Below are 23213 nucleotides of genomic sequence, written 5' to 3'. Positions count from 1 at the left end.
ATGATGAAAAGGCATGATTTCTTCTTCCTTTGGATAGTCTTCCCACTTTAAATATTCCTAGTGATATGTTATTTCCCTCTATTTCTTTCTTTTTTTTCCCTTATTACTTTTTGCACATTCAAATTTTCTTCCTAAATTGTGGCCTTTTTCAACTGATTTCTGCTACTTTTTCCAGTTTTAAACTCCACTATGTGGATTCTTCTCTTTGATGAAATATAGTATGGTATGTCTGATGAAAACCTCTGTTTCTCTCACCCCACCTCCATTCCCTTTGGGGACTCATTCTTACTGCTACTTCCTCTAGATTGTTCTTATGTATTTCTGCAAATGTGTTTATGTGTGTTTGGGGTGGGGGATAGAGAGTCATGGGATAATGGAGACCTCTCTACAGTCTCCTTTATTTTTTTATTTTCTATGTTGAAAGGAGAATAGTGCAAGGCATTGGATATGTGTATTAGGGCAGACCTAATCATTCTTGTGATGAAATATTGGGCAGACCATCTCATTTTTCAATACCCAGTTATACCTCTTTGAGTATTTAAAAAAACTCTTGGTTATATTCCCTCCACCCCCAGTTTCAGTGTTGGCCTGAGCAGCTGGTTCTCTTATAGTAGGAAGTTCATTTGCTTTTTCCCTTTACTATGTTGGTTCACAGATTGTCATTAATTCCTGTAAAACTTGTGAACCTTTTTTTAGGAAGCTGATGGGGTCTGAAGAGCTCAATCTGAGAACACCTAAGTTTGAAGATCAATAACCAGACTGTTACTTGAGGTGGGAAGGCTGTAGACTTGATGTCTACAGTTCCATTTATGGGTTGTTCACACATAAGGAAATCAGAGTTGGGGAGATGGGAATTGTGTCACTGGAATGTCATTCTCAGGAGCCTAAGGTTGGTATTTTAATGGAAGAGGGAGCCAATCCATTAATCAGGGAACATTTGTTTTCCCCACCCAGCTAAGGCATTTTCTTTCTTGTTACTCACCAGCCTCAAGGTCAGGTACTTTGCCACTGTCCTTTTAAATCCATATACTCTGAAGTATCAGTTATGGGCTGCCCTGTGTTCCTGTTCTTTTGCTCTGCCTTAATCCTGAGAGAAGGCAGGGAGATTAGAATTTGGAAGGGAGGCTTTTGCTTCTCTGAAGTCAGTTGTCTTTCTCCCTGATTTCCTTTACTTTCTCCTTTCCCTTCTCTGAGTTTCCTCCAATTTGAGGGAACGCTCAAGAATTAAAATTGTGTCACTGAGAGAGATGGACAAGTTTATTCTTTACAAACCAGCCTTAGCAGCTTTCACTATTCAAGGTGTTTACTGTTTCTAAACTATGCCTTTAGCCCTTACATATATGTGTGTGTGTGTGTGTGTGTGTGTGTGTGTGTGTATACACACATATTATATATACACACACATATATGTATGTATGTATATGTCTCTATTTTTCCACTTGGGGATGGGATGTTATTAGATTTAGATTGGGTAGTATGGAGGCTGAGGAGTATTTGAGTAAGAGAAGTTTGGGAAGGTGTTGGTGAGATAAGACAAACAGGTTATTATTGAACATGGAAAAGTAAGACAATGGCACTAGAGATGCTCTGTTGTGGTCTATCACGTCCATCCTGTTCAAAAGGAAAGCGGTCAGATTACAGTATGTAACCCTGGTGATCATACCCTTGGAGTTCTTAGGAAAACATTTGTTCTTTTTGTTTGCTGAGACTATTTCTTTTTGGGTCTCGGTGGTAGATTTATCTAAATCCAAAAGAAGCACATTGAAGTCAACAATTGAGTTCAGTTCAGTTCAGCAGGCCTTTTATTAAGTGCCTGCTCTATGTAAGATAGTATACTAAGGGTGTATAAGAAGAATAATGTGTAATATAGTAACATAGGAAAAGTAGGTGAGACAGAAAAAGGCTTTATGTAAAATTTTAAAAAACCTATTGTGTAGTTAGGATGGAGAGGGAAGAAATGTGGTTTATTAGGAAATGGACTAATTCTGGAGGACCTGGGTTCAAATTCCATTTTAATCTTCTTGCTACTCATACTAAATAGATGGTTATATGTGCATATGTGTGTATGTGTATGTAAAATATATATTATATATATTATATATATTACATATAAAATATATAAAATCTAAATTTTATAATTCAGTTGGCTTTTCTTTTAAGTATTTAAATGATAGACTATCAGAACATGTATTTTTGATAGTGATATTGTTTCTAATATCTTTATAATGTATTTTCCTAACTTATCTCTCAATGTTTTTATTTTTATCATGATTTCTGATTGTATTTTAAAAAATTCAGTTGAGACATAATAATTTGCCTCAATTCTTCATTTTACATTTTAATTATATTTTCTTCATGTAACAAATAGTTGGATTTTACTTTCTTATTCTTTCTGCTACTCTCTTCCATTTTATGGTTCAGTTTATCCTATTGATATTTACAATTAAGCTTGTTTTCCCTTGCATCAAATCTTGCTACAATTTTTCTTACTTTAAAAAAACTTAGCACTACTTTTTTGCTATTGGCATTGCTAAAACAACCCAATTTTTGTCTCTTCCCTTTTCTTTCTCAGTCTAGCATTAAATTAACGGTTCTTGCTTTTTCCGTCTTTTTTTTTTGGGGGGGTGTAATCAGGCTTTTAATCGGTTTGTTTTACTTAGTGGCACCCCCTTCTCTTCTCTCCTTTATACTTTTCCCAGCTTAATCTCAATTCAATTTTGTAAGCTTGTTATGTTCTGGGCCTTGTGTCAAGCCTTAGAAATGCAAATACAAAAAAATTCTGAATAGTTCTTCTTTTCAAGGAGCTTTTAAATCTTTTTTTTTCCTCTGTTGGAGGCAAGCAACATGTACATAAATGAACGCAATATTTTTATTTCTTTCTCTTTATATTTACATATTTATTTGAGTAATCTATCTGTAGGCGAAACACTACTAACTTGATGAATCAGGTAAGATCTTTATAGGAGGTGGCACTTGTGCTGGGGATTCCAAGTAATAGAGTTGAGGAAAGTGTTTTAGGTTTTTTGCAAAGGCAAAATAAGTCAGAAATGAAATATGATGTACCATGAACAGTTAAATGAAGACTATCTGAAGTATAAAAATGTGAAATCACTCCACAAAATACATTGGAACAAACTTGTGAAGGATTTTAAATGCCAATAATAAGAATTTTTTTTAAATTTATGAGATAATAGGGAGTCACAATCTACATGAGCATGAGAATATCAGTTTAATAGATATATACCTTATGAATATTAGACTGGAGGCAGGGAAAGATTTTAGTTGAATACTACAGTATTACAGTTAAGAGGTGATAAGATACTGAATTAGGGTGCTGGTTTTGTAAAGGGAAAAAAAGGGATGAATAGATCCAGAAAACCTCACTAAAGAAACAAAAGAGCAAAAGAACTGATTAGAAATGAAAATACACAAAAGTGAAGGACAATCTGGAAAAAGAATCCAAAATATTAAGTAAAGTTTTAGAAGCAAGAGCATTGACTAATGTAAAGAAGAAACAATTAATTTGAATATACTTTTCAAGACTTTGGAATTCATTGCTGGGAAACTTCTTCAAAAAACTGTTTTTAGTACCATGGGACCATTGCATAATAACTATTTTATTATACTTGATAGAAATAGTTTGTTTCTTATCTTGAGGTCAAGGTGAATTGTTTAACATCTCAAGACACTATTCCAAACCAGCAGAGCCAGTGAACAGAAGCAGAATAGAAATCACACAAGAGAAGACAAGATAATTGCTAGACAGAAAAGAGAAGCATAGAAGCTAGAGGAGAAGGTAGACAACTGAGCTGAAAGCTGAGCCTTGGGAAGAGGAAGGGAGGGAGGGAGGGAAGCAAAAGAGAGACAGGCTTTGTTAATTAGCTGATTAGAGGACAGTACTAATGCTGAGAGCCTATTGGGGGAAAAGAGAATCCTCTCTGTTGTTGAAGGACAGATGGGTCTTGCTTGGCTTGTTCTTTAGTACCATTTACAGCTTGAGAGAGATTTCCCCTCTTTTAGCAGAGTTCTTCACTTATGATAGATTTTAGGAGATCTCTGAACTTGGATGGGGGGAAAGTATGTCTTTATTTTCATTAACTAATTGAAATGCAGCATTTGCTTAAATTATTATTATTATTTTTTGCTGAGGCAATTGGGGTTGTGACTTGCCCAGGGTCACACAACTAGGAAGTGTTAAGTGTCTGAGAGCAGATTTGAATTCAGGTCCTCCTGACTTCAGGGCTGATGCTTTGTCCACTGTGCCATCTAGCTGCCCCTGCTTAAATTATTTTAAAATTATTGCACCTACTTTGTAGTTTTGCTGTGAAAATCAAATTACAGAATGTATAAAGCATTTAGAGCAAAATATCTGCTATATACTAAGTGCTTGATAGATCCTTCCTTCCAATTTTGAGAAAGAGAATCCATAATCTTTACCAGATTGACAAAGTCTATGACATAAAGAAAAGGTTTTGTTCAATTATTTTCAGTTTCAGCCAATTCTTCATCATCCCATTTGGAGTTTTCTTGGTAGAGATACTAGAATGGTTTGGCATTTTCTTCTCCAGCTCATTTTACAGATAAAGAAACTGAGGCAGACAGAATTGAATTACTTGTCTAAGGTTGCACAGCAAGTAAATAAATATGCAAGGCTGGATTTAAATGCTCTATCCTCTGCACTACCTAGCATTCTCTCTCTCTCTCTCTCTCTCTCTCTCTCTCTCTCTCTCTCTCTCTCTCTCTCTCTCTCTCTCTCTCTCTCTCTCTCTCTCTCTCTCGCTCTCTCTCTTTCTCTCTCTCTCTCTCGCTCTCTCTCTCTCTCTCTCTCTCTCTCTCTCTCTCTCTCTATATATATATATATATAATAGCAGTTAAAAGTCCATTTATCCTGTTAGGAAAATGCTCAGCTTTGCAGGATAAGTTATTTTTAGATACAAGCCATTTACCATTGTATTTTACTATATAGTAATGTATAACTTTTTTTGTTGCTAATGAATAGGCATGTATGATGCTGACTGGAGGTTCTTGGTACATGATCTCTTTCTCACTCATATTGCTCTGACCTGGGAGTTCTAGTGTTTGACAATCATATTTCTGAGGTCATAAGATAATAGAATTGGAGCTGGAAGGGATCTTAGGAATCTACTTAAGGGGTTGTTAACCTGGGATTCCCCAACCCTCTTCTCCTTTACCCTAGGGGTCCCAGGATAGATTCTAGGGACTCCATGAAGTTGGATGGGAAAATTGCGTCTCTATTATCACTAACCTCTAACTGATAGTAGATATTTTCTTCACTTAGGAATTTTAAAAAACAAATTATCCTAAAAAGAGGTTCATAAGCTTCACCAATCAACCCTAAGGTCTATGATCCAAAAAAGATTAAGGACTCTTAATTCATAATCAGCCCTCTTGTTTTACAGATGAGGAAATTGGGACCCAGAGAAGTACATAGTCTGATTTGAATTGCCTTTCCAGGCTTATTACATGTTTTCCCTTTATATACTTCATGTTTATACCAAAATGGCCTATGAAAAGGCTATCCTTTGATTCCTGGTGATTAGGGAGGACTAGCCCCTCTGGTGTGAGGGCATGCTGAGACGTACAACCAAAATGTCTGCTTATCACCCAACTCTCTTATGTATAATGTACAACACTTGTGGACCTCCTACTTTTGTAAAAGATGGGGCAGAAGAATCTTCTCATATTTCTTTTTTTGAGCCATGCTTATTCTTTATAATTTTATAGCACTTGTTTCTGTTTTTTTCATGGCATTTCTTTCTATTTACATTTTTGAAATAACTTTATATATCATTTTGTGCACGAGCTTGTCTTTCCATGCTTCTTTGCTTTCATCACATTTATTATTTCTAATGGCACAGTAATGATCTGTTACATTCTATCACAATTTATATAGCTATTCCCCAGTTGATGAGCTTCTACTTTACTTTCCATTCTTAGCTATCACATAAAATGTTATTATAAATATGTTTGTGTATATGAGAACATTCTTATTATAAATTGCCTTCATAGCGTTTAAGCCTAATAATGTATTCTCTGAATTAAAATGGACATTTTAATAATTTTATTTCCATAATCCCATTTGTTTCCAAAAATGATTGTATGAACTTACATCGCTACTCATACACATGATCTTCTCTCAAGCTCTCTAACATTGACTAATCCCATTTTTTGTCATTCTTGCAAGTTTACAGGATGTAAGATGAAACCTCAATGTTATTTTGATTTGTATTTCACTTATTAATGATTTGACACATCTTTCAAAAGGTTCTTACTCGTTTGCAATTCTTTTGAGAACTTTTTATTCATATCCTTGAACCACCATTCTATAGGGAATGGCTTTTAATCACATATACTAGCTGTCCCAAAAAGTTTTAGTGCAATTTTAAGCTATTAAAGCTGAGTTGTTTATATGTCTTGCAAACAAATCCTTACCAGAAAATTTTGATACAAAGACTTTTTACCATTTCAGTTCCTCTCTTCTTATCCTATTGTATTGGTCATTTATTTAGTTTGTATAAAAGCTTTTTGGATTCATGTAATCAAAGTTAGTTTTCATCTTATGTAATTGCTTCTTTCCCTTGTTTGGTTAAATATATTTCTCCTGCACATAGCTGTGAGAGGATCTGATTTACTTTTCTTTTAATGTTTTGATGGTATGAGCTTTAACATTAAGGTTATACATCCTTTAAAAATGTGTTGTAGAATTTAGTTTAAGATGTTAGTCTAAGACTAATTTCTGCTGGATTGTTTTCCATTTTAACCATCAGTTTTTATCAGATAAAGAGTTGGTTCCCAAGTAATTTATGTTTTCTGGTTTATTGAACAGTGGGTTATTGAAATCCATTGTTTGTGATTCTCCCTGATGTAGTCTGTTTCATTGATTTACCTCTTTTATTTTTTACCTAATACCAAATGATTTGGATGTCTTCTGTTATACAATATGGTTTGAGATCTGGAAGTACTATTCTCCCTTCATCCCCACCTTTTTTTTCTTCATAATTTTCCCCATTAAAGCAATGCATTCCACTTCTTTTATTTTTCAAATGAATTGTTATTTTATTGATTTCTCTAAAACATCTCTTCGATAATTTTCCCCAAAAAATTAACTTGGGGAATATGGTTATTTTTAATCAGTTAGCTATTTTTATGTTGTAATGACCCCAAAATGAGCACTGAATATTCTTTTGTTTAAGTTCTTTATTTCTTTAATAAGTCCAATACTTTTCTAAACTTAACTTCTAAAGTTGTTTACCTTTCATTCTTTCTTTCTTCATTTCTTTTATAAGGCCTTTAACCTTGTACTGACAGTTCTTATGTCCATTCTGTTCTCCTTTTTTGTATTTAAGGAATAGTTATAGAATTATTCTCCTCTGGTTTTAGCCTATGAGTCTTTTCCTCCATCATACATATTAGTTATATATTTTAAGTTTCTCTTTGCTTGCTTATTTCTTAAATCTTTCTTTGTCCCTTCTTGTGAAGTCATCCTTTTGAGAATTTCCTCCCTTTTCTTTTTCTGATTATTTTAGTTTATTTAATGTAATTTTTAGTTTTCTTGAGTTGCTAAGCTATTTATGTACAACTACTCTCTCCTTCCACAAGTCCTGTGGTATAAGATATTAGCTTATCTGAAAGATTCTTTTACAGCCATTGTATCACTGGCAAAGACCACAAGTCCTTAAGTAGTCTATAACCTAACAATGCCAGAATGGCTTTAAGCTTTGCTTTTGTAAAATGCTGTTGACCTGAGCAGGGATAGTAGGGATTTTGAAAGAGATTGATCTGCCATTTCTGTTTCCTTCTTGATGCCCTAAAAAGAGTTAGAGAAAGAAAAAAAAAAAAAACCACCTCGTCTGTCAGCTTTCTTATTGCTATCTTCTTGCTGATCTAAAAGTATCTGAAAAAAAAAATCCTGGTATTTTTATGAGATTATAAGTTCAACATGGATCAACAGCATAAACTGTTAATCTCAAAAGTTCATGTGCTTTTAGACTTTTAAAAGAAGAACAGTATGTACAAAATTAAGGAAATTAAATTCCCACTATTCAGTTAAAAGAAGAACAGTATGTACAAAATTAAGGAAATTAAATTCCCACTATTCAGATCATTTAAGAATATAATATTTAGATCTTAGTGCCTCATTTTGGAAAGAATATTAGCAAGCTGATGGGAGTCCAAGCCTTAATAGGATGGTAAGGGGACAAATTTGAAACCCAAGTGTAAGTGAACTATGGTCTTATGCAAACAGGCACAACTAGAAGGTGTGGGTGAGGCTCATATCTTCAACTTTATTCTCCATATTTGAGGCAGAGAAATCAGTCTGGCTTGGACCTTCAAGACTTAAACACTGAAATATATTTGGCATCCCTTGTTCTAATCTCATGTGGAGTGGTCTTCATCTTTCAGGTGCTTTTTTCTCTTTTATCTTAATAAAACTTAATTCCACAGTTCTTGATATACTTTTTGGATGAAGTAAGACTAGAACTCTTAAAGTTTATAATTTCTCTTGGATTCCAGCTTTTATATAGAACAGCCTTCTCTCTTACACCTATTTCTAGCCTTCATTGCTTTGGTGTTCTGGAAGATTCCTTTGATTGAGGGTCATATTAAACGTCCAAGAAATTAGTCACTTCTGGTGACCAATAAATCTCATAAAGAAATCTCTTCTACTTTTTGCTGGTTAGTACTTCCTTGGCAGTAGCGCATAGTGGGCCCAGAGTAAGTGAATTCCAGAGACTCTAGTCTATGCTTAGGAAAGCTCAGTAGCTACTGCTCACTAGTTCTGTGATCATAGGAATTAGTTTGCAAATTCCACAAAGTACACAGTGAAGGAGGCTGGCCTTTTTTTTGTCAAGATGTTTAGGTTAGAACTTGTGCTGTCTTCTGTCCTTTCTTAATATCTGGGGCTGTGGGTTTGATGTACAGACTCAAATATCCCATTGCTGCTACTGTCACTCTTCCCTCCAACCCCCTTGTACTTTGTTTTAGCAACATAATCTCTGCTATAACTCTTTGTGGTTATTTCTGGGCCTACCCACTTGTCTGTCTGGGTTATAAGCAACCCTCATACCTAGCCTTTTTCATTCTGTGTGCGGTCCTCTACCCTACCCTGGGAAGTACTGTGTGAGGGGGTGGGGGAAGAAGGCAGGAGGGGAGTTTCAGTCTTGTTTTGGAGAAAAGTAACTGTCTTGTCTCACCTTTGGGGTGTTTCTCTTTCAAATAAGATAGTTGATAGGGGGATGGTAGAGATTTTGAGTGTAAAATTGTGGTTTTTTGATTTAACTTAAAGGAAATAATCCCAGATATATATTGAGTTGGGGCTGGCCACATGTTTAAAGAGTACTACAGACATTCCTCACTGAGGAGTCTCTTCCTCCATCATATATATTAGTTATATATTTTAAGTTTCTCTTTGCTTGCTTATTTCTTAAATCTTTCTTTGTCCCTTCTTGTGAAGTCATCCTTTTGAGAATTTCCTCCCTTTTCTTTTTCTGATTATTTTAGTTTATTTAGTGTAATTTTTAGTGGAGCTAAGATAACTTATATGACAGCATGGAATGGTTGAAAAAGCAGTAGATTAGGAAGAAGATCTAAGTTATATATCTCCTAAAAAGCTACTATATTACCTTGTGCAAATTACTTAAGTTTCATTGACTTTTGGAATTAAAGGAATGAATAAGTGAATTCCAGAGACTCTAGCCTGTTTGAGGACTCTAATCTGTTTGAGGACTCTTCTACTTATAAGATTCAGTTGTTCTTTAATTTACAATCTTGAGGATGAGATTATTATTATTTTTTAGGGAATATAAATGATTGTTCCTGACCATGGTTCTCCATTAGCTGGAAACTGTAGCCAAATACCTTCTCCCAGCTCTCTGTTCTTTTGATTTTTTTTTTTTTTTCCAATACCTGCTAAGCCTCTTAGAACTTTTTTGGTCCCCAAGTCTTTTGACCTTGGGGGTATGTTGTAATTTAGTGTGGGCTTGGCTGGTGGAAGAGGTTCCTTGGTGTCAGGAAATGGACAGAGTGCTGAGCCAAGTGGCTCTGATATCCTGCTGTTGTCTTTACAGTCAGGTGGGCACGCTGCCTCCATGGAAGGGCGAGGACCATACCGGATCTACGACCCTGGTGGTGAGGGCAAGCAAGGAGAGGCCTCTGCCGCTTTTGAGCATCTAGTGGAAGAGAATTCCCGACTGAAGGAAAAAATGCAAGGGATAAAGATGTTAGGTAATGCAGACACCCATCTCCCCACTTTTCCCCTTCATCCCAGGATATTCCAATATTCTCCTGCTCCATGGTCTTACCATCCAAGGACCTTTGCTTATAGCTTGCTAACTCCCAAGTAATAGTTTGATATTGTGACTTACTCTAGTGCGTACTCCTGACTCCTTGGAGTTGAGTTATTGCTACCTCATGGATCCCAGCCCTACCCAAGTCTCTCCCTAAGTCAGTAATGCTTTCCTTGCTGCTCAGGAGAAGTCATTTCCCTGACAGTTTCCAAGTGGACAAGATGGAAAAGGGGGTGCAGAATAAGGGAACCGGTATGTTTGCCCTTATTCTAGGAATAAGAGATAAGGGAAGAGGTATTGCCTGTGGCCTGAGCACAGAATGGACATAAGAACTGTCAACTCAGGTAGAACACAAAATATTCTGCCTGACATTTTGTGAGTGTGCCCCTAGCTGTTTCTTGTTCATATAGTTAGACAGGATCTCTGTTCTCTGTCCTGTCCATTCATTCATCCATCCAACAGACATCCATTAGATGTTTACTTAATGTCCCAAACAGGTACTGTGGAGATACTAAAGATAAACATCTTTTAGGAATGTGCAGTATATTCTTAGGATTCAGGTAGTTGATCCTCCCTAAAGCATGCTGTGATCTTGGAGTAGCTAGATTTCTCATATATATGTCTTATGGACATCTTCTTCTGGTTTGGGGATTCAGAGGAATAAAGATAGCCCATTCCTTTTTCCATGTCCTAATATCTATTATATTAGCCTTGTCCTTGTGGCTTTTAGGAATGCTTCCTTCCTTTGGCCTCATGTTTCCAAGGACCCTGAGGAAGCTGCCAAATTGTAAGAGATTTTTTTTAGGATTAGAGTTCCATTCCATCACAAAGGGTGTCACCTGGAAATTTTGACATTCTAATTTGTCTCATGCTATAGTCACTCCAGGAAACCCTGCTATGACTTGTATTGTGACTTAAGAATCACAGGTTGGCATGATGTGTAAGGGACTTTTGAAGTGAGCTTTTCCTGCTCTCTCAAACACTTTTTTCTTGTTACTTCTCCTATTAAGTACCTCCTCCTATTTAATAGCTACCATAACAAATTATCTATAGGAATGGTGGAGAAAGTTAGAAATGGGTGTGTGTGTAATTTTAATTTAGAAAGACAGTTCAACAAGGATTATTGTAGAGACAAGTGGATGGCATAGTAAATGGAGCACCAGCCTTGAGGTCAGAATGTCCTGAGTTCAAATCCAGCCTCAGATGCTTACTAGCTATGTGACCCTGGGCAAGTCACTTAACTCTGATTACTTCTCCTGCTTGCCCCCCCCCCCCAAAAAAAAAAAAAAGTCATTGTGCTATCATGGAAACTTTGCCCATTATGTATGATATTTTTCAGATCCTGATGTACATAATAAAATCCATACTAAAATGCTCCTTCCTCTGCCGGTATCAGGGCGGGAACATAGTACCCATCCTCCAGCTGAAGAAAAGTGAGGTTCTGTGCCAATTCTTATCTAAGGATGGAGAATGGGAAGTAATCTCAGCTAATTTAGATCAGTAGTTTTAGGTTATGTTTGAAACACACAGCTCTATAATCACTTATTCCTCCATTTCTAGTATCTGCTCTGTGTGGAATGTAGAGTACTATGATTTTTGGGCCTAACCCAATGGAGATACTTGTGATACTTGTGACTATCCCCATTTATTACTGTATTAGGATGAAAAGACTGACCTTAATGCTAACGGAGCCACAAATAACCATGCTTTTAAGCTTGAGATGATCTCTTCACATAATCTCATGGCATTTTCCCCACAAGCTCTGCTCACAGTCATATTCCAACTGATCTTATCCAAAGTACACTGGTGTCATTCTATCCTGATAAAAGGGCTCTTTCTTTAGCTTTTATTTCACTCCTTACAGCCCTGGGGCCATGGGACTATCCCTGAGTAATCTTTCACATGCTATGGAAGATGCCTCTCATGCCCTCTTATGCTTCTACAGTGCCTCATTCCCCTTTCATGTACCATAACACTGAATCCCTCTTATACATTCTCATCTTCTTTCTTTTCACAGAAAAATCCTTGAATTTTATGTTATCCAAGCTCTGTCTTTCTTACGCGATCTAATGTAGGAACTTGGGCTGGCTGTTAAGACAAGAACTTTAGTGGTGGATGTAGAAAAGCTCCCTGCTTTTGCAGATAACTGGGCAGATAGTTGGAGTGCAGGAAGATGTTGGGACAATTGGACATCTTTGGAGTTTGCTCTAGTGTCCCCATGGGTTTAGGGAGAGTTAGTTATATTTTCAACTAATCCATGCCCCAAGATAATGCAAAATTATCACCCAAATCCAGAGCTTTCATTTTAAATAAGTATTTTCCCCATCCACACAGCCCATGCTGTCAACAAGTAGCCAAGATTGGTTTAGACTTTGTTTCCTCCACCTACTCTTTCCAGTTAGGCTGTGATGAAATCTAAGCATGGAAAGAGTGGGGGAAATCCAGGAATTGAACTGGAATATCCAAACTTGGGATTTAGTCAGTTTGGTGGAGTTTTTTAATTCTAGGTCCATGGGAAGCAATAAACCTTGCTCAGTTAAGGTAAATAAATACTAAGGAAACTGAACCTTCTTGCTGCACTTTTCTCCCCCTTTGGCCCCAGGGGAACTGCTGGAAGAGTCCCAGATGGAGGCATCCAAGCTGCGCCAAAAGGTAGAGGAACTGGCCAAGGACAATGAGCTTCTCCAGCCATCTCCTCCCTCATCTTCCTTTGATCACCTAGCTGAGCTCACAGGTATGATGGCAGTGTGTTATTCTAGGGTGGAAGTCCCTATGTGTACTAAAAAATGAACTTGTTTATCATCCAGAAGTCCGCTGTATCTATGCATATTTGTCCATACTCTCATCCAAATTATGTTCTCTTTTTTAAAATAAAAATTGAGTCTTCCTATCTCATTCAGGTTGAAAGTGCAAGAGCTGCTTATGAGCCTGATCCCACTATTGACATGGGAGTTTTGATTTTCTCTATTTCTGATCTGTCACCTTCATCTAGGTTGCAGGGACTACAGATGTGGGCCACCATACCCTGCTCAGCTTCTGATTTTAACACTTCTACAATTTGGGTCTCATTTTCAACTTTTATAAAGTGAAGAGATTAAGCATCATAGAAATTCTGAGCTAGAAAAGATAGAGAAAGAACTGGAAAGCATCTAGTCCACCTATAATGAAATAAAAGCCTTTCTTTATTGTTTCTCACAAATGGTTTTCCAGCCTTTTCTTAAATGCCTCCAGTGATGAGTGATGCAGAATCTGCCACTCTCTGAGGAAGCCTGTTCCATTTTGGGATAGCTTGAGAATGGTTTCATCACCTTTTCTGCTATTGTTTAGCAGAAAAAAAGAAACCATAGCTTTCTTGGGGTTAGTGGATTAGTTTTGGATTAGATAATCTTTAAGTCTCCTTTGAGCTTTAACATTTTGTTTTCTCAGGTCCCTTTTAATTCTGATATTTAATGATCTATGCTCTCAGATCCCGTTTCTGGTATTATATGATCTAAGCATGCTTCATATCCTCTTTCTAGAATTATTTAGGTGTTTACAGTTATTCAAAGGCATGAGTCACAATGTGGCATAATAGAGAGATTGCTGGATTTAGAGTGAAGGGCACAGGTTCAGATCCTGCCTCTGGCACTTAGTACTATATGACAATGGGTAAATCATTTATCCTGAAACTCAGGAAATTGCATACCACCTTATCCTTCATTGACAAAATCATAGAACTTGTGTGTGTTGACAGGGAGATGGACTAGTCTTCATATTTACCATTTTTGTGGAAGAAAAAAACCACAAAATTATAAATTCACTTATCCTGCATTGGATAATCTTTAAGGAAGACTTCTAATATTTTTATATAATAATTTTTATATAGAAAATAGCAAAATACAAACATTTATAGTTTTACTTCCTTTCATTTCCTGCTTCCTCCTCTTCTCCTACTCTAAAAAGGAGTCAAGAAACCCTTTTTTTAGCCCTACTTTGCTTTCATGATGCCTAGGAGGTTATGTTACTTCTATGTTTGCTTCAGAAAAATTCACACAAGTGTTACTCTCAATAGCAGATGAAAATGGCTGCTGAAAAAGTTTCCCTTTGTATCTTATAATTGCCTAAAGCAATATCCACGTATTACTTACCAGATTTATGTAATAGATTCAATTTGTCTAACAACTTTAGTATAAAAATGCTCAAGTTCCTTAAAGTGCAGCTTTCTAATTAGTTAAAAACATCCTTGCTAAGGTTAGTCAGGTGGATGGAATACCAGGCCTGGAGTCAGAATCTTACTAGCTTTGTGACCCTGGGCAAGTCACTTAATCCTGTTTGTCTCAGTTCCCTCATCTGTAAAAATGAATTGGACAAGAAAATGGTAAATCACTTCAGTCATGCAGACTTAGACATGCTGTTCAGATAGCTGAACAAGAACAAGAACAAATCCTTGCAAATGTTTTGATTTTTGTTTTGATACTGTTAATTTCCTTAGTGAACCCCTTCAGTTTCAGTTCACTTTAGCATTTGTAATTTATACAGTAATTACTAGAGGTAGAGGCCATTCCACTTGTCTATCTGCCTCTATTCTAATTTTGGTTTAAAATATTCCAGGATAACTGCTTTTCATGAGAATTGGCCATTTTCGTTAGTGATCTGTTCCAGTGTTGGGCATTGGATCTCCACAGATGGGCAAATCCATTGCATTTTCTATGCCTATCATTGCCAAAAGCTTTTGGCATTTTCCTTGGTTGTCTTGTTTACTGCAGTTCAAGTCCTCTTCGGTGGCAACCATAATAAAATTTCACCTAAATATTCTTAGTGAATTAATCCTCCCAGAAGCTCAAGATTGTTGTTATGAAAGACTGTTGTTATTCACCATTCACAAATGAGAAAGCTAAGATGCAAAATAATTGTGACTGTAAAATAGTGTGAGCATAACCCCAGGAGATCAATCTTTTTTAGATTATATAAGGAAGTCAAAATTCAGAAATTTTTCTAAAATTGCTGACCATCCCTTCTTAAAGAACTCTAAAAATCACATTGAATCCTTGCCATAACCCTGAGTAGAGTCACAGAGTTATAGCTCTAGAGCTGAAACAGGATCTCAGAGGCCAGATAGCTCAATATCTTCTTTTTACAGATGAGGACCCTGAAACTTAGAGAAGGTAAGTATTAAGGTCACACAAGTAGAAAGTGACAGAGCTGAGGCTCTATGACATAGAGTTCATCTTTACACTTAATTTAATCTGGTCTTGACTTCTTTCCTTATGTTAGTTCTGATCTAGAAACTCTCACTGGCTGTTTGCCTGAATTTCCATGATGATTGATTGGATCCTGGAGAAATAATTTACAACAGTTTGGAGCAATTCTCTTTAGCTTTTGGCAGTGCGAGGCTTAGGAACTATAGGGGACTTGCTCATTTGTGGAGATTTTTTAAAAATGATAATTGCTGGAATAATCTACATAGTTTGCATTTTGAAGAAATTAGGCAAGAACAGTAGCCTGGCTTCTAAGAATTTTTCCTAGTTTTCTGGGGAGATGGTGTTTTATGCTATCGTTTACAGATCCTTGGTTCCCATAGTCAAGAAGGAAAGAAGATAACCGTTTTATCTGAGAAACCCTAAGGAGGTTTCACTAGCCATCCTTTTCCTTAAACAAATTACTAAAATCGACTAAGCCTCTTATTGTAGAAGAAAAAAACAAATTCAGAAATCTGTCTATTCACTAGGCTTCCTTTTCTCTCTGTTTTCTAGGAGGTAATACAAACCTTGAGTTGCCTCCAGTCAATCCAACTGGCTCCAGACATGAGCAGGCACCTACAGTGCAGAAGACTCCATCCAGTGTAAGTTCCGTCAGTATCTGTTATCAATATTGTACAGATTTTCTAGGTTTAAAAAAAAATCTGATAATACCTGGTCTAATGGAAAGAAAGTTGGATTGTGACTCAGGAAACCTACTAATTCATTTATTGTATAACTTTGGTCAAGCCACTTATTTTTTATGGGTTTTCCTCTTTTTATTAATTTTAAATTAAAAAAAATTGATATTTTAAATTTTATATCATTTTCATTTTTAAATGCATACCTGCTCTCCTCTCCAGAGGAAAAAACCATCCCTTGAAACAAAGATTTAAAAAGAAGAAAAAACCGGTTTAGCAAAACTAACACATCAGCCATGTCTTAAAGCTTATGCAGTATTCCATATCCAAAGTCTTTTACCTCTTCAAAAAGGGAAAAGAAATATTTTCCCAAGTCTAATCCAGGGCCAAATTTGATCATTTTAATTAAACAGGATTTGGTTTATTTTTAAAAACTATTCATTTTTTATTTTTTTTGTTCTTTGGAAATTTATTAACATTTTAGACACAATTAAATAAGGTTATACATGATTATATTAAGACTGTTATTATATTAAGATTATACAGCTATAATAAATCAGTACTTATGTAACATAAAATTCTGATTTTTCATGCATCAGCTTATATAAACTTGATGTTACATTATGTATACTTTTATTTTCTAAATATACTTGTAGATTTTGTAGTTTTAAAAATGTGTACAAGTTACTGCAGTATTTTTAATGAAACAAGTATCACTCTTCTGTTATAAATACTGTTTATATTTTTTGCATGCCTGCTAAATATAGGATCTGCAGCAGTTTTTCATACTTCAGAATACAATACATCTGGAAGCTTCTAATGTGAATAAGCCCAAATGTATTATTTATAATAGATTTTAGTTCCACATAAGAGTTGATTCTTTGACATAGAAAATAATGATGTCAGCTATAGTTTAATTCTTGAAGAACCTCTATACTTTTTAATAAATGCATCTGAAAACCCTTCATGTGCAAATTTCATTCTTTATTTTAAAAATATTTTCTTTTTTCATAATTACATATAGACAATTTTTAATTCACTTTTTAAAAATTTTGAATTCCAGATTTTCTCTTTTTCTACCTCCCTCTGAAATAAGTGATTTGTTATAGATTATATATGTGCAGTCACAATTCTTTCCATTTATACTTTCATTTTGTATATTTTTTTTCATGGTTTTGCCTATTTCACTCTCAGCTCATATGGGTCACCTAATGTTTTTCTGAATACACTATTTCTTTTTGGTGTTGTAATATTCCATTACATTAAAATACCACATTTAGTCACTCCCCAATCAGTTGGAACTGGTTTGTTTCTAGTTCTTTGCTACCACCTAAAGTATTGTTTTAAATATTTCCTTTGTGACAGTATATTCCCATTTTCAAATGAATCTTAGAGCAAAGGATACTATCCCATTATTAGAAGGGCAGACTCAAAAAATTCAACCAATATTCGTTATTGGGATCATAGTAATAAATGGTTTCATATGCTCTTTATAGTCTGGTCCACCACTGTCTCTCTAAACTTATTTCATATTACTCCCTTTTGTACAATTTATGTTCAGCCAAACGTGTTATCTCTTATCTTTGTGTTTATTCCTGGAAAACACTCTCTCTTCATTTCTACTTCTTAGAATTCCAGTTTCTTTCAAAGTTTAGCTCAGATGCCATCACCTTCAGTAGATTTTTCCTAACTCATTCATCTCTTCCATCCTGAAATTACTTTGTATTTACTTATCTGCATACTTGTTGTTTCCACCCAGTAGAATGTAATTTCCTAGAGGGGAGGGACAATTTTGTTTTTGTCTCTTTATAACCAGAATGTAGCCCTGTGCCTGATTTAAAGTAGAAGTTTAACACACACACACAGACAGAAAAAGAGAGAGAGAGAGTTGATGTTGAATGATTTGAACATTTCTAAAAGACAACCCTAGTTAAGTGAAGAAATTGTCCTTTTCCTTTAGGAATATAAACTAAATGTTTTGCTTGATAATGTGAGTAAAAGGAGAGACCTGGAGTCTATTACTGTTGAAGAAAAGGCTCTGCATTAATGGATTCAGCAAAGGGTCACTAGTATAGTCACATTTCTTAAAAGAGGAATATAAACAAAATAAACATTCCAGGGTTCTTTAAGCTATAAGCCTTATGGACATGAAAATTGGACACATTAGAAACAAGAATTGGCTGCATGGAATAGTGGAAAGGCCCCAAGATTGCAAATCTAGAGACCAGTGTTGTGACCCCAGCTCTGCAAACTAAGACCTGGTGATCTTAGAAAAATCACTTCTAAGTGTCTTTTTCCTTTTCTGTAAAATGAGGGTATTGATTTGCTCTCTAAAGTTTCCTCCAGCTCAGACATATGTGAGTCTTAAGTCTCAAGTTATTTTAAACATTGGTCTTTGGGAACTTTGGAATGAGGGTAGAGTGATAAGCAATTAAGGTCTAGTCTAGGTCTTTGAGGCAAAACTTTGCAGCAAAACTTCTAAGTTGGCCTGAATTAGATTAAAATGTAATTGGGAAATCTTTAAAAAAGTAAATAAATATACAGTACAATTTAGATTATTTTAATTTGTGGTTTTCTAAGCCCATGTGCAATCTCCAGGATTCCAGAGCACTATAAATAAATAAAGCCAAATTCAAGCTGTTTACATTAGCTACCATTCAGATTGTAGGAGTAACCAATCCAAAGACAGAAGACCCTGCTTGTTTCTATAATCAATTCTGATTTTGCCATGGATTTATTGTGAGATCTTGGGCAAATAATTTCATTTCTTGGGAATCTAATGGATCTATAATTTCATTGTGTACCTTCATATTTTTCCACAAATCTTCATAAAGGAGTTACCCATTATACTGAAAGCCTTCCTCTAGTATTTTTTTCATATTTCATATTTACTAGTACAGCACTAGAGCAGTTCCATCTATTACATTATAGTTTGCTCTGTTTTGTGGTCAACTGGATCTCCTTTTCCATTCATACACATTTTTGGTCACGTTTGCTTGCATGTTATTATTGATGATATTCTAGAGCTTACTTATGTCCTCTTTGTGGGATTGTCTCTTTGGTAAAATACATCAGAGATGTTAAAATCAAAGGGAACCTGAGTAAAATACATGTGGGAAATTTTAAACAAAATCTTTAACACAATTTAACACAGTTTATTTTAATTTGTGCTTTTCCAAGTCAATATATGGCCTGATCCATACCTATTTGAGGTTGATACCACTTTTCTGAATCTTTTATTATCATATCATGCTATTATATGGTATACACCAGTAGTGTTTGCTGTTAAAGATAAACTTTTATGTCAAGAAGGAGCTGTGGTTTTCCATTGGTAATCCAGTCCACTTTCCTCTTTTTAAAATTCTGAACCAAGCCTATTGTCCATTTACAGCGGCTGGCTAAGGTTTTTGCACTAACTGACCAACATATTCATTGAAATGTATATAGTACTCTGGAAAGTTTCTATTTTTCATAATTTTCCTGTATTGATTGCTAATTGTTAATCTTATTGGATTAGCCATGATTGTCATTGACCTGTAGTATTTTGGGATTTGATGCAGTCATTATTACAAAATCATCTGTGGTTGAGCACTTGGAAAGCTTCCCCAGTGTAACCTACAGAGAATTTCTTTTCTATTTGGGAGGTCAGATAGTCCCATATTTTGGGAAGTCAGGTAGTCCGACCTCTTTCCTTTACACATGAGGAAATTGAGACTCAGGTTGAGGGGCAAATTCATATATAAGCTCATCTCATGTAATTCTGTGGTCACATTTTCCACTACATGTAACTTGTATTTTATGAAGACTTTCTTTCAAAGAAAGTTGTAAGACATTTGAATTAGCGAGTCCTGAACTATCAGAAAAAAAAATCTTTATCAGTAGGTAATTCTGTCTCTAAATCTATCTCTCTTATCTTGACAGAAAATGACTTATTACTACCATGAAAATAATTTTATTTTTGTTTTAAAATTTTCTTTTGTGTACTTAATAAGCATCAACAAACACCAACATTTCAAGATACAAAGAAGAGCAGAAAAGAAAGTTATATAAGAAAATGAACTTCATTGTAGAGTTTAATAAAAGATATATAGGCCTACATACCACATATATATGTATGTGTTTATATGTACATATAGATACAAATTTTTTTTACATATATACATATACATATAGATTAAGTTTAACAAAGCATTTCTGGTCATCTTTTGCTCTTTTTGTTTTCTTCTGTTCATGAAAAAAAATATTTCTTGATACTGTTTTTTTATATCTATCACTACTTCCTAAACTATTCTTCCTCTTCCAAATAGAAATGCTCAAAGCAAATATGTAAAGTCTAGGGAAAAAAATGAATACATTGGCCATGTATGAGAATGTGTGCCTCATTTTCTCTCTACACCATCATCTTTCTGCCAAGAGATGGGAGGTATGTTTCATCATTGATTTTTTGATGCTCTTATTAATCATAAGTTTGTTCTTCTAATTCTGTTCATTTAATTGTGTATTAGTTCATACAGATCTTTATGCATTCCCCTAATCTATCATTTTCATTTCTTACCCTGCAATAAAATTCCATTATATTCATATACCACATTTTGTTTAGCTATTTCCTAATTGATGAACATCTATTTTGTTTTCAGTTTTTTGATAAAACAAAAGTTACTACTAAAAATATACATGTAGATGCTTTTTGTTCTTTACCTCCTTGAGCCCCATGCCTAATAATCATATTAATCCCTTCCAAATTAGATATCTATGTGCACATATTATCAGATTATTAGCTAATTAAAGCAAAGGTTAAAACCAACACCAAGAGAGAAACTGTCTACAATTTCAGTGACTCCTTTCTGATCTGTCATTGAAACAGACTGTTAACTCTAAAATACAGGAAAATGATAAAAACCAAAACATATTGTCATACATTTTTAGAAAAGTTTAATGTAAAAAAGTCACCATGTAAAAATAATATTCCTCTCAGTTTCTACATAGAGGAAAAATTTCTGAGGAATAATGCCTACTACTCAGAATATAAATATTGGATAGACTTTTTGTTCAGCCCTCTTATTTTGCAGAGAAGGATTTAGAGGTTCACCTGAGGTTATGCACCTAATCAGTAAATGAGTAGTAATAACATTCATTAAGGAGTTCTATGTGAAACAGGATATATAGACATAGTCTATTTTAATTTATTATGAGTGAGGGGAAAGTACTAGATTGTAAATTACTCCAAAGAAATAACAATTTGGTACTAGTTAAGAAATAGAGGAGTTGGTCAGAGATGAAGTACATAATATATAGAAGTAAATGAACATAGCATTTTAGTATTTGATAAGCCTAAAGATTTTACTTATGGGAAGGAGAACTTAATATTTGACAGAAACTGTTGAAATAACTAGAAAGTGGGATGACAGAAACTAGTTATGGAACACTATCTCACACTATAGAGCAAGATAAGCTCCATAATTTAGACACAAAGGGAGGATAACATGAACAAATGAGAAGGTCTTCAGAAATTTGGATATAATAAAAATTCACTACCAAAGAAGAGCTGGAAAGAATGATGGTAAATAAAATGAATAATTTTGATTATGTAAAATTAAATTTTTTTGCATAAGTGAAACCAATGCAGCTGAAATTAGAACCAGAAGTAAATAGGAGTAAAACTTTGCAGCAAGTTTCTTTGATAAACGTCTCATTTCTAAAGTATATAAGGAAATGATTCAAATGAATAAGGATATGAGCCATTTTCCATTTGATAGTCAAGGGATATGAACAGGCAGTTTTCATAGGAAGAAGTCCACACTCTGAATAGTCATATTTTAAAAAATGCTCTAATTCACTAATATTGGAAAAATGCAAATTAAAAACAACTTTGAAGTTCTATCTCATATGTCATAGATTGACAAAGTTGACCAAAAAAAGTACAGTGCAGCTTGATGTACAATTGGCTGAGCTGTAAAATGGTCTAGTTATTCTGGAAAAAATAATTTGAAATGCTACATAAATAGCTATTAAACTTTGTATACCTTTTGACTCAGCAGTATCAAAGAAAGAGAAAAACATCCATATATACAAAAATATTTATAATAGTTCTTTTGTAGTGGCAAAGAATTGGAAACTGAGGAGGTGCCTTTATCATTTGGGGAATAAGTTGTTCCATAAATATGATAGACTATATTGTGCTGTAAGAAATGATAAAGAAGATAACCTGGGAAGATTTGTATGAACTGATGCAGAGTGAAGTGAGCAGAACCAGGAGGACAATTTTTTATGATAATATTATTGTTAAAACAAACAACTTTGAAAGACAGGAAAATGGATTGACACACTAACCAATTCCCAGTACTCATGATGAACCATGCTGCTCACCTTCTAATAGAGAAGACATCAACTGAGAGTGCAAATTGAGACAATTTTTTTTTGGACATGACCAGTGCAGGAATTTGTATTGTTTAACTATATGTGTTTGTAGTGTTTTTCTTTTTTAATGAGAAGTGGAGGGCGTAGAGATAGGGAAAGCTATGTTTAGGGTGAGAGGATAAGATGGGAGTAGAGAAGGCAGGGTTTTTTAAATTAAAAAGTTTTAATGAGGTGATTCAGGTCAATTCCAAATAGTCTTGTGATGGAAAGACCCGTGGGCATCCAGAAAGAGGACTATGGGACTTAATGTGGCTCACAACATAGTATTTTTACCTTTGTTATTGTTTGCTTGCTTTTTGATCTGATTTTTCATGTGCAGCATTATAAATGTAGAGATACATATAGAAGAATTGCACGTTTAACATATATTGGATTACTTGCTGTCTAGGGGAGGGGAGTGGGGGAAAGAGAGGGAGAAAAATTTGGAACACAGGGATTTGATTTAAATATTGAAAACTGTCTTTGTGTTTTGAAAATAAAAAGCTATTGTGAATAAAAAATTTATTTGTGGGAAAACACAGCATTAAATAAAAAAAAAAATGCAGTTAATTGTATCCATAGAAAGCGTTAAGCTTTTGTGAAGTTCATTAATTATATATTTTTTAAAAATGTTTTGCAAACTATTTGAAATA

At 34.8% G+C, this 23213-nt stretch overlaps 1 protein-coding gene across 5 annotated transcripts in view; it reads left to right on the top strand.

Annotated features, from left to right (window-relative positions):
- Nucleotides 1–23213, top strand: part of TNIP1 (TNFAIP3 interacting protein 1) — a 59734-nt gene that overhangs the window by 10889 nt on the left and 25632 nt on the right. For 4 of the 5 annotated variants that reach the window (XM_051978732.1, XM_051978733.1, XM_051978731.1 and 1 more), the window contains exons 2-4: nt 10089–10245; nt 12910–13041; nt 16040–16128. In XM_051978732.1, the coding sequence (XP_051834692.1) occupies nt 10110–10245; nt 12910–13041; nt 16040–16128 (357 nt within the window). In that variant the 5' untranslated portion in view covers nt 10089–10109. The remainder of the gene's footprint in view (nt 1–10088; nt 10246–12909; nt 13042–16039; nt 16129–23213) is intronic. The other variant, XM_051978734.1, reaches the window with a different exon arrangement.

The sequence above is a fragment of the Antechinus flavipes genome, chromosome 2, assembly GCF_016432865.1.
Source record: "Antechinus flavipes isolate AdamAnt ecotype Samford, QLD, Australia chromosome 2, AdamAnt_v2, whole genome shotgun sequence".
Classification (NCBI taxonomy): Eukaryota; Metazoa; Chordata; class Mammalia; order Dasyuromorphia; family Dasyuridae; genus Antechinus; species Antechinus flavipes.
This window is presented reverse-complemented; position numbering and strand designations above follow the sequence as displayed.